At 40.5% G+C, this 11,898-nt stretch overlaps 1 protein-coding gene across 2 annotated transcripts; it reads left to right on the forward strand.

The window, feature by feature from the left end:
- Window positions 1-3,115: 3,115 nt before the first annotated feature.
- zgc:162816 (uncharacterized protein LOC571260 homolog) lies at window positions 3,116-11,160 on the forward strand. 2 transcript variants are annotated; one of them, XM_017699474.1, is made up of 8 exons: window positions 3,116-3,201; window positions 3,486-3,649; window positions 6,126-6,406; window positions 6,620-6,800; window positions 7,011-7,132; window positions 7,258-7,447; window positions 8,368-8,473; window positions 10,831-11,160. In XM_017699474.1, exons 2-8 carry the CDS (start codon window positions 3,495-3,497, stop codon window positions 10,918-10,920), a joined length of 1,125 nt encoding a protein of 374 aa, XP_017554963.1. In that variant the 5' UTR covers window positions 3,116-3,201; window positions 3,486-3,494; the 3' UTR covers window positions 10,921-11,160. The 2 variants fall into 2 exon arrangements, with proteins under 2 accessions (XP_017554963.1, XP_017554965.1); XM_017699476.2 differs by lacking the exons at window positions 3,116-3,201; window positions 3,486-3,649 and adding an exon at window positions 3,232-3,440.
- The last annotated feature ends 738 nt before the right edge of the window (window positions 11,161-11,898 follow it).

Here is an 11,898-nt window from a genome sequence, read left to right on the forward strand (position 1 = left end):
ATTTGCAATTCAGCCAGACATGCTCTCATACTAAACCAGAACGATAGTAACATTGAGCAGGTTTTTGTTTGTATCCATCTCATTTGTTGTTTTGCGTGTTCACGTCTAGGGGTAGGGTGTCCCAATTCTTGCTGAGATAGAGGGGTAGGGCAAAATGTTAGGACTACATCGCCCTTCCAAATGGAGGCTTTTTCTTAGGCTACAAACTGAGAGTTATGAGAAAAAATAGAAAAACTGGCAAGATGACTGAACGAGAGACCAAAGAAACCCACAAATGTGAGAATTTTCTTAGTCCGTTTAATGTCGTTTCAATGTATTTAGGTTGTTTTCTTCATAACAAACATAAAAAAATCACTAATAGTATGCTAATGTCTCAGTAGATAACTAGCTAACTTTCCCGTTCCACCTCGAATAGTCTAAAAGTTCTGACAAAATTTGAACAAGAAGCTGGTGAATATCTGACTTCAGCTTTGTTTCACCAAAGAATTATCGGTGGGCGATAATAAATAATTGCCCCCCTTTTTGAAGGCATATGATGCCCTAAATGTAACTAAAGCCCTGAAATTTACCCTACCCTGCTGTCACTGCAGACGGGCAGGGTCTCCTACAGAGCAGCGATATTAGTTGTTCATGAAGCAATGCTCTTTTTATTTGAGGGTCCCATTTCAGAGGGAAGATTTCAACCACTAGCCCTTGTAGCTCTGTTCTAAAGGGTTAGGGTGACACTCAAAAACAGGGGTAAAAATAAGAAATGTATTTTGCTTATAAGAATTAATGCTACTTCTTTCCATCAAAAAAGAAATTCCATCACTTTAACATGTTACCTTGTGCAATGTTACTCCAAAACTGTTCTCTCCTTCTCTCATTCTCATTCTTCTCTCCACCACTCTTCTGTGAGGAGAATATGCTGCACACAGTTACGTGAAGGGCAATTGCAGTTCTTTTTTGAGAATTTACGACGTCACCCTTTGGTACATCCACCAGTTGAATGTATATCTGTGCGTAAGGTACTACTTCCTGTCAGTTCTTCCTCTAAGTGTTATTTGTATTATTCATATACATAATGCATCGTAAGCAGTCTGTCTCTGAAGGTTGGAAAAGTGAGTGGACTAAGCAGAATTGATTCATATTGATATAGCAAAGAAACTATATGAAACTGTATGAAATAACTGAGACACCACATAAAAATACTCACTGGCCATTTTATCAGGTACACCTACCATATAGGTGTTTACAGATGCTGACTGTAGCGCATCTGTTGCTGCACAATGGATCAGCCCTCTCCACCCCATCTATCAATGGAAAAGGAACACCGCTGCCAAGATATTATTTGGGTGGTGGTCTGTTCTCAGCACAGCAGTGACGATTCCATGGCCACAGGTGTATAAAACTAAGCACCTAGGCCTGCAGACTGCTTCTACAAACATTTGTGAAAGAATGGGTCGCTCTCAGGAGCTCAGTGAAGTCCTGCGTGGTACCGTGATAGGACTCCACCTGTGCAACAAGTCCAGTCTTGAAATTTCCTCACTACTAAATATTCCATATTCAACTGTCAGTGGTATTATAACAAAGTGGAAGCGATTGGGAACGACAGCAACTCAGCCACAAAGTAGTCAGCCACGTAAAATGACAGAGTGGGTTCGGTGGATATTGAGGCGCATAGTGCGCAGAGATCACCAACTTTCTGCAGAGTCAATCACTACAAACCTCCAAACTTCATGTGGCCTTCAAATCAGCTCAAGAACAGCATAGAGAGCTTCATGGAATGGGTTTCTGTGGCCGAGCAGCTGCATCCAAGCCTTACATCACTAAGCACAGTGCAAAGCGTGGAATGCAGTTGTGTAAAGTGCTGCCACTGGACTCTAGAGCAGTGGAGACGTGTTCTCTGCAGTGAGGAATCACGCTTCTCTGTCTGGTAAGCTAATGGACAAGTCTGGGTTTGGCAGTTGCCAGGAGAACGGCACTTGTCTGACTGCATTGTGCCAAGTGTAAAGTTTGGTGGAGGGGGGATTATGGTGTGGGATTGACTTTCAGGAGTTTGGCCTCAGCCCCTTAATTCCAGTGAAAGGAACTCTTAATGCTTTAGCAGAACAAGTGATCGAGGACAACTTCATTATCCCAACTTTGTGGGAACAGTTGGGGATGGCCCCTTACTTTTCCAACATGACTGCACACCAGTGCACAAAGCAAGGTCCATAAAGACATGAATGAGTGAGTTTGCTGTGGAAGTGACTGGCCTGCACAGAGTCCTGACCTCAACCCGAAAGAACACCTTTGAGATGAATTAGAGCGGAGACTGTGAGCCAGGCCTTCTCATCCAATGTGCTTCTGGAAGAATGGTCAAAAATTCCCATAAACACACACATAAACCTTGTGGAAAGCCTTCCCAGAAGAGTTGAAGCTGTTATAGCTGCAAAGGGTGGGTCGACATCATATTAAACCCTATGGATTAAGAATGGAATCTCACTCAAGTTCATATGTGTGTGAGTGCAGACGAGCCAGTACTTTTTGGCAATATAGTGTATCTGTACAATGCAAATTCAAAAGCCAATTATTAAGTATTTTATTCATTATTAAGAACATAATAAAGCACACAAATCAACCTACTACAGTAGCTATAGCATCGTAACAACATGACTGGTTTTGAGAAAACATTATATTCACACGTTTCAGCTTTCCCCCTTTTAAATTCTCTTTCTACATATTGCTTATCACAGTTAAAGGTCAAAGTCTTCTTTCGGCTCCGTTTTCATTTTCACGGGAAAAGTTGACTTTTACCCTAGAAGTGTATTGCCTAATCACAGGCTCTGTCCAATGTCCCCAAATGCTGCTGGGCCCTTAACTATTTAGCCAAGTGCTAAATAGACGTTAAGTGCCTCTATCATTCATTAATAGCACTCAAGCGGATTCCTCTTGGCTGCATCTCAAATGACTCCGTACACCCTATACAGCGCTTCGCACACACGGGTCATGAAATGACAGCTTTTCACTATAATAGTACACTACACGTCCACTATGGATTGATTTGGGATTCAGCCATTGGAACTTCAGGAGGGGCCGCTGTGCGTCTGAGACATTTCATTGGATGTTACTTCCTTCCATCTGCGGTATTAAGCGAATCAGCAGCGCCCTTTCTATGGGAACGCCCCCATTTCCACGGCTGTAGCGGTTTGGTTTAGGAAGACGCGCCGCGTAGGAAAAGTGAGTGTTTTTGGACAAAGTCTGCTTGAATGTTGTTTTATCGTGAGCCAGGGAAAGAGGGTATATAGCGAATGGCGACTGGGGCAGTGACCCGTGTTTGTAAATGTTTCCTGAAAGCCCAGTTCGGTTTGCTGTTCTTCCGTAAATACCAGAAAGACCAACTTAGGAATCTGCACTGCACTGAGTTTGGACGATATAAGAAAATGAAGTTGTTGTGGATCAGTGTAACAGCCTGTACTGTAAGTAGGTTTAGCACGTAATGCTGTGTGTTTTTTTCCCTGCAGTATTTCACGATGGCCAGCACTGCTGTCGAGCTCATAAAGGATCTTTCTACTCCAGCTTTTGTCGTGGACCTCGATATCGTGAAGCGAAATGCTAGCGTGATGTTGGCTCGCTTCCAGAAGCTCGGAGTGCAGCTAAGACCTCATATGAAAACCCATAAAACACTGTAAGATTGCAGCTCAGATCAGTTGACCACCCTGGAGGTACAATTCGGGATCTAGTTTGAATACAGACAGGTCATCTCTGGAGAAAAAAGGTTTCTAGTTCTCCAGAAAATTGTAGGGAAGTGCGATAATATGGAAATCATATCAGTCGAATAGTTGCTTAAGACAAACTGTTGGCATGAAGCAAATGTTTAGATTTGACTTATATTGATATTTGATGACGCATTTGATGTACTCCACATATAGCAAAAAACTTCACTTTGAGGCTTAAAGGTGGCATACAGTGGAAAACTATATATATTTTATATATATATATATATATATATATATATATATATATATATATATATATATATATGCGGAGAGGTAACCTAACTGACTCTTAAGCCTCTAGCTAACACTTGTCTCCTCCTTCAACTGGAAATCCTGCATATGGAGAAGAGGGAGGTAAAACAGGTTCCAAATGCCTAGACCAGGGGTCTTTAATTAAAACTTCATAAGGTCCAGTTAGAGAAAATTTCCTCAAGCGAAGGTCCAAAACATCAGTGTCTGTTACATCTGTTACATCAGTGCCATATACTGTTTGCTGAAGTAGCCTATAGGAATTTCAACATCTTATACAGTCAACAACTGAATATCAGATCAAATAAAGTCCACTTCAGTCATATTTCAACAACTGTCAGTTTTCTCTTTTTAGATCATGCCATGTGAATTAACTTTCATCTGATTCACTTTCTTCTCTGACTGCTGTTTCTCTCCTTGTCCCTCCCCTGCGTGTGCGTCACTCACTGGAGTCTCAGTGCTCATCATAACGCACAGATCTGATTGGCTGAGTAGCGTCACGTGTGATATTTACAACCTATGCAATTGGTCTGTGAGACTCCTGGGCCACTAAAGCGGTACTGTAAATGGCTGAAAAGCCATGCCGATTAAAATAGTTAAACCCAGTTTAAATTAAATAGTTCTATAGTTTATCAGGTACAGGTCTAGGTCTGCATAGGACAGCGTCTGGGTCTGGACTCGGGCCGCAATCCGCCTATTAGTGACCTCTGTTTAAGGCTGTTATGCAACAGTCTCAGCTCATTAATACTTACACTCCCAAAATTTCAATAAACCAGCCCACATTCTAGCCCAGCAGGTATTGTGAAGAACAGAACAAGAACAAGGAAAACAAAGAAATGTTCCGTTCCAATTTAAATGCTACAGGAAGTACAGGCAAATGAACGATGCAGCACCATTAAAGGTGGAACAGAAAATGTGCAAAATAGGAATAGGAAGCCAGCTTAAGTCCCACATGTCTAACAGGCTCCCTGACAACTTTAATTGAAAGTTGTTAGTTTACGGTGCACATTTTTCAGACAGTTTCTCAAACCTTGAACAAAATCGAGCAAGCTCTGCTCAGCATTTGACACTGGAGAGGTAGAGGAGAGGGGCAGTTCCACCTTTATTAGCATCACAACCCCAACAGCAGCCTGTGAGTAGCCATGATGTGTGATTTTTTTTTTTTTTTTTTTTTTTACAGTTGAGGCCAGATTATCGTAATTTGAAAGTTTCATAGTGAGCTAACAGCATTAATTTTTTTTTGTTGCAGAGAATGAAAGCAAGTAACGTTAGCTAGTATTGGTAATGTTAGCTACTAAAGCTCCAGGTAGCTAGCATATCTAATTAAACAGTATGATGACCTAGACTGTTTACACAGAGGGGCATTTTATATTCCTGCCTGTCTCTATTTCAAAATATTACTGTTGAGTGAGCCATCGCATTGCCTCACTGTAAACCAGCAAATCGGAGCAGAGCTCATCATATGCCCACCAAAAAGGGAAAACAGCTTGTTTCATTTGACGGCCAAAGGGCTGTAAATGGGTGTGTAAAACCACATCTGGGCTTTTGTCACCCAGACCAAAGTCACATACCTTCTCACCATATCAGGGAACAATTTAAATGACTAAATTTAGTTCATTTTATGCCACCTTTAAATACATTTTTTACAGCGCATCATGAAATTTAACATGCAGTGGTAGTGAAACAGTAAGCTATCAAAGGCTTTGAATAAAATAACATTTCACAGGCTTTACTGCACAAAAAACAATGAAATGGGCCTAATTGTTACCTCTTTGTAATGAAACGTAGTTAAACAGTGTAAATTTAAGTACTGAAAATATCTATGTTATGCTTAAAAATGCATTGTTAATCATGGTCATATTTGTCATGATAACAATGACATGGACATACTGCCCATCTCTGTCTCTAGAAAGCAGAGTGTAACGCTAACCCAGGTAGTAGATTAAGTCCTCATTTTATAAAAGCTTGTTTAATACATTCTTATGTATCAGTGTCGGCAGGTATGTACATGAAAAATATCACATATCTGCATCAGGCCACATTCCCTTTTTGGTACATCCCAAAAAAAATTCTAAATGGTCATTAACAGTTGGATTGCAAATGCATGTTTTTTCATCTTCCCTGTGTTCACCGCAGTGAATGTGCCGACATTATGACTGGGGGCTCTCGTCGCTGCATTGTGGTGTCCACTCTGGCCGAGGCATCTTTCTTTGCTGACCACGGTTATGATGACATTCTTTACGCATACCCATTGCCGTTTGACAAAGTGGAGCGCTGTGCAGAGTTGTCAGAGAAGCTCTCTTTGTTCCATGTGCTGGTGGACAGTAGCCTTGCCTTGCAGGAACTGAAGAGGAGACCACTGAAGCAGGGCAAGGCTTGGCATGTGTGGATGAAACTGGACTGTAACAACGGTAGAGGTGAGATCTGCATTAGAGTAGGTGCCTTCATCTGTGTTACGCATTTACAGAACTTTGTTGGAATGTAATAACTGTTCTAGAAATAAGGAAGTAGTAAGATTTTAAGTAATTATGTAGTAAGAAAAGTTATTTATGAATAAATTGTGAACTGATCGTTTCTGATTCATTGAGTTAAGATACTAGGATAAAGCATGTGAATTGCATTTTTTTCAGCGGGTGTTCCTCACGCCGAGCCTGCTGCTCTGCAGTTGGCCCAGGAAATCTCTGAGACAGAGGGGGTGGAGCTTACAGGAATCTATGCCCACTGTGGAAACTCCTATGGCTCTAAGGGGGAGGAGCAAATCAAGGCTGTTGCCCAAGAAACTACAACCTTCACATTACAGTTTGTGGAGAAGTACGCTGTCCATGTCATTAGCTGCTTTGAATGGAAAATAGATCTGGCTTTGTTGGGCCAAAGCACAGCCATTTTTTGTACTGATTTACAGGACAATCACACCCTTAATTGAAATCGTTATTGTCACAAAAAACATTACTGGCCATGCAAGACTTAATTTTAGTGCCATCCATGCAATCCCTGCACTCAGTCTTTTATTATATGATGCAGACTGAAAGCTGTTGGAGTAAAAGGTCCTAAATCAAGCATTGGCTCCACCCCTTCATGTAGCCACCCAGTCCCAGACATGGCTATGTTAAGTGAGGTCCATCCTGGAAACTACATATTTTATGGTAAGTGGTGTGGTAAGCATACAGATGTGACGCTGTTTATTAAATATCCATAGAAACAGACTTGTTTCATGATTGATGCTCTGAGTCCTTTTTTACATCTGTTGTGTGTGTGGGTGTATATGTAGATGTACAGCAGTCACTGATTGGCTCCTGTAGGCTTGAGGATGTTGCCGTACGGGTACTGACAAGGGTTATAGGTCACTACCCACACAAGAACCAGCTACTGGTAGACTGTGGATGGACAGCCCTGAGCCATGACGGAGGAGGACGTTTGCCTACAGGATATGCCGTCATTGAGGGTCATCCGGACATAAAGTAAGAAATACCATTAAGTTTCTTGATAATAAACACAAGATCATTGTCTTCTCAGACAAGGGATGGGCAGTTCTGGAGATCAGCACAGTTGATTGATTTTCTCGCTCCAAGAAAGTTTCTTGCTACAATTAATGAAGTCAGATGATGAAACTGGGTCAATTGCAGTCAGATTATGAAGCAGCTCTGAGCTTTGAAACAAGCAAACAGATTCTATGATTTTTCATCATTTTTGCCTAATTTAATTGTTGAGAGTAAACATTCAAAGTGTTTTGATGTGAAATGGTTCATTGTAGAAAAACACACTGGCTCAAATTTCTTTACAATAGTGGTGATAGGAACCAGTGCAGTGGTCGTGAACTATTTTGTCATACAACACCTTGTATGTACCTTTTCGCCATATGTTTAAAAAAAACCTTTAGGCCGAAATGCAGTGGCTTTCTGTGCAGGAGCTTTTAGAGGCATTAAACATAAATAGATGCTTTCTATTACCTCTGCCTCTGTGATTTTTAAATATGTACAGTTAACCTGCATTTTATTTCTGCTACATTTATGATTTAAAATGGGCTAAAATTCATGGTAGTCGTTGTTCCATGAGTCAAACAACTTTAATAAAAGTGAAAAAATTTTATTTGGCTGATTGAAAGCAGGAAATTAACTGTTGAGTGGAACGAAGTGTATTTCAGCAGGAAAATGAACAAACTGTGCAGGACTCCAGGACTGGAGTTGCCCACCCCGATACATGCCATAGGAAGACCTTCTTTACTGAGTGTATATGAGGTGATAATTAAAAGCATTATGGATGTTAAGCATGTTGTAAACTGGCGGTATATACAAGTACGTGATTGCAAAATAATGACAAATATTTCAGTCTGAGTAATTTTCCCTAAAGGTTGGCAAACATTAAGTGTTTTTTTTTGTAGACTCGTGTCCATGACTCAGGAGCATGGCAGGGTGGAGCCCGTCTCTGGAAAGCTGGATTTTAGTCAGTTCCCTCTGGGCTCAATGCTCTCCCTTATGCCGTACCATGTGAGTAACCACTGTTTGTGTGTTTACACCAACAGGCCACTTGATTAAGTATTCCTTATAGGTACACTCTTCCATTGTATCATAGTCCATTTACCATATAGGTGTACTTTGTGGTTCTACAATGACACACTGTAGCCCCCTTTACCCTGTCCTTCAATTGTCATGACCCCCACAGGACTGCCATAGAGCAGATATTATCTAGGTGGTGGTATCATAGCAGATATTTTCTGGGTGCTGCAGTGACACTGACATGGTGGTGGTAGCGTGTTAAGTGTGTGTTGCTCTGGCACAAGATCAGACACAGCTATGCTGCTGGAATTTTCAAATTCTGCCTACTTCCTGTCCACTCTATTAGGCATACCTACCTTGGTCCACCTTGTAGATGTAATGTCAGAGACGATAGCTCATCTGCTGCTGCACAGTTTGTGTTGGTTATCCTCTAGTTCTTCATCAGTAGTCACAGGACACTGTTGGCTGGATATTTTTGGTTGGTGGACTATTCTCAGTCCAGCAGCGACACTGGGGGGTTTAAAAACTCCAGCAGCACTGCTGTGTCTGATCCACTCAGACCAGCACAGCACGCACTAGCACACCAACACCAGCACATCAGTGTTACTGCAGTGCTGAGAATAGTCCACCACCCAAATTATATCTGCTGTGGTGGTCCTGAAAATGGGGCTGACAAATCATGCAGAGAAAAAGATGATCTATGGTTTAAAGTGCACTGTACTTAATGGAGGCACTGATTCATATATTTGAGCATTATGTGACAAAAGACTATATTATTCAGATTCAGATTCAGATTCCTTTATTGATCCCAGGGGGAAATTGCAGTCTTTGCAATTATGTCTTGTTAACAGAGCCCAGCCAACATAATCAAACACTCATTATATGCAGCTTCAATTAGAATATCCTCATATCATTGCTGTTGGAAGAAAACCTCATATCTCCAAAATAGTCACTGTAGAAGAGAAGGAAAAAACATTCTGAACTTGTATTGGATGTTAAAAGAACAATTAATTTTTGACCATTTCTGTTGGTCTGTTCATTGTGAAATTTTAACACAGTGCAAAGAGTAACTGAAGTTCTAAATCATTAAAAAAAGAAAAAAGAAAAAAAAATTTGATGTAGACAGTCTGTGTGCCGAACATATAAATTTGTGGAATATTCCATATGATGGAAAGGATGGAACAGTTGGAGCAGGCCACAAAATTATCTGTAGCACCTTTCCGTCTGCAGAATTATTAACATAGCATTGACTTTTTCTATATGTTAAGGCCCAAACTTGCATGTCGTTTAAAGTTCTGTTACCCTCCTTTGATTGGACAGGCGAGGTGCTGTACTGTCACGAGGACAGTCAGCTCCATCAATTTAAATGTGCTTTTTCTTTCTGATGTCCACCAAAAAAGTTCTTCTGTTTTGTTTAGCATGGTTAAAGCTGAATTATCGTTTTGGATCCACATTTCACATTTCATTTTCACACACTTTCAAAGCCGCTTCTCCCTCAGGATCGCAGGGGGTGCTTGAGCCTATCCCAGCGGTCTTTGGGCGGAAGGCAGGATATACACTGGACAGGATCCACATTTATAATTACGTAATTTTGTTTGAATGAGAAGATTTGTTGTTCTGTGTAACTGCCATACAATTTCAGTATAGTGAGGGATTTTATAATTGATGCGATTATTTCCAGTGTTCGCTTTGTAGTTATGTGTGAAAAGAGATTACAGTTTAGGGCTCAGTCAGCAGCCCTGTGGCGTAGCAGCATTCAGAGGAAATGTTTCAGAAGTGCTGTTGCTGATCCTCGCTACCTGTGGCTGTTCCAGACGATTTTACATAACTGCAGTTCTTTAAGTATTATGGTGTTTTTACCGTAGTTTGTCAATAGCTTTTTGATGTAGGTGTTTTATTCTCATGTGCTCTAGGGCTCTGGATTCTGCATCATCTACTAACCTGTTTTTCCTGCAGGCAAACTAGTGGATTCATAAGCCCTGCAAGAGTGATGGTTATTCTTTTAAGTTAACACTAAAGGGATTATTATTAGCTGTGCAGTAGGAGTGTGATGGCGGTTCTCTTGAAGCATACTGGAGATTTGGGTTCCTGGCTGAAAACACCTCTAAGCAGGGGGTTAGGTGACTTGCCCAGTATGGAGGATGCAGAAGAGAAACTCATGGGTATAGACTTAAAAGAAATAAAAAAATACTACAGTGGTAATACAGAAACAGACACTGCATCACTGAAGTATGAACACCTTTGTTTGTGTTTTACCAAACTTTGAGTTCAACTCAATCAGGATGTAGGACTAAAAGCAATAAGAAACCTGGTAGTAATGCATGCTGATACATTCTTGTGTTTTCCAGGCTTGCGCTACAGCTGTGATGCATCCAGTGTATTACGTACATTCCAAAGGGAAGATTGTAGGTACTTGGAAACCCACACGTGGATGGTAGTTGGCCAAGAAACGCACCATATTCCATTGTGCCGAGACTTATTTTAAAAGTTATTATTAAGTTAACTTTAGTCATTTCATTATCAGAAGTTACTAGAAAACATTAAGTGAATCAGCATGATTTAGAGAATGTGTGATTAAGCTAACCTGTGTTAGTGACACTTCAATCCTGTTATGTGGTTTTTTTTTTTTATTAAAACTGCATATGAGGTACAGTGCCAATAAAAACTTATTAACACTTGTCGGACTTTTCTACATTGTACTGTATAATACAGGAGGTATGCAGAGCATTCAGGCCTGATTATGGACGGTTAAGAAAGGTTCAATTGACCTGTATTGTTATGTGTCAATAGTGATATTTTAATGCCCAAGTCATAAAATGACTAAATGTACTAAAAAATGAACATTTCACTGATGTAAACATTAAGTTTATTAATAAATAGTTCTTAAAATTAAAAAAAAAATTCCTTATTATTTTGCAATAACTGAAATTGCACACGTCATGACCCATTTGTTGTTGGTTGATGTGTTAATGTTTTATATGTATGTGGGCACAGAATGTGCCTAGGCGACCACGTCATGTTAGCCTACATAAATCACTCACGTGTAGCGATGTCCGACTCGTGAATGAATCTTTCTTTTGAATAGACCGGTTCCTTTCACACGCTCGAATCGATTCGCAAATTCAAATGAATTAAACTTTTTGTAGCACTTAAACGATAGGCCTGAATGTGGCCGTCTGCTGTAATAAAATCTAATTCAGCCGCTTACATTCACAGGTAAAAAGCCACATTATAGCTTACGTATTAAGAACAAGCTTGTTTGAATTTTCTAGCTGTGAAAATGTAAATAGCTTCCTTTTTCCATATGTGTTCATGCTTTGCTCATTCTGACTCGATTGGTGAGAGGAAGTAACACAAGCCAATACGCTTGGCTTGACCTGTGAATCTATGAACCTTTGAATCGTTGAATGTGACGA

Source organism: Pygocentrus nattereri, chromosome 15 (genome assembly GCF_015220715.1).
Source record: "Pygocentrus nattereri isolate fPygNat1 chromosome 15, fPygNat1.pri, whole genome shotgun sequence".
NCBI lineage: Eukaryota > Metazoa > Chordata > Actinopteri > Characiformes > Serrasalmidae > Pygocentrus > Pygocentrus nattereri.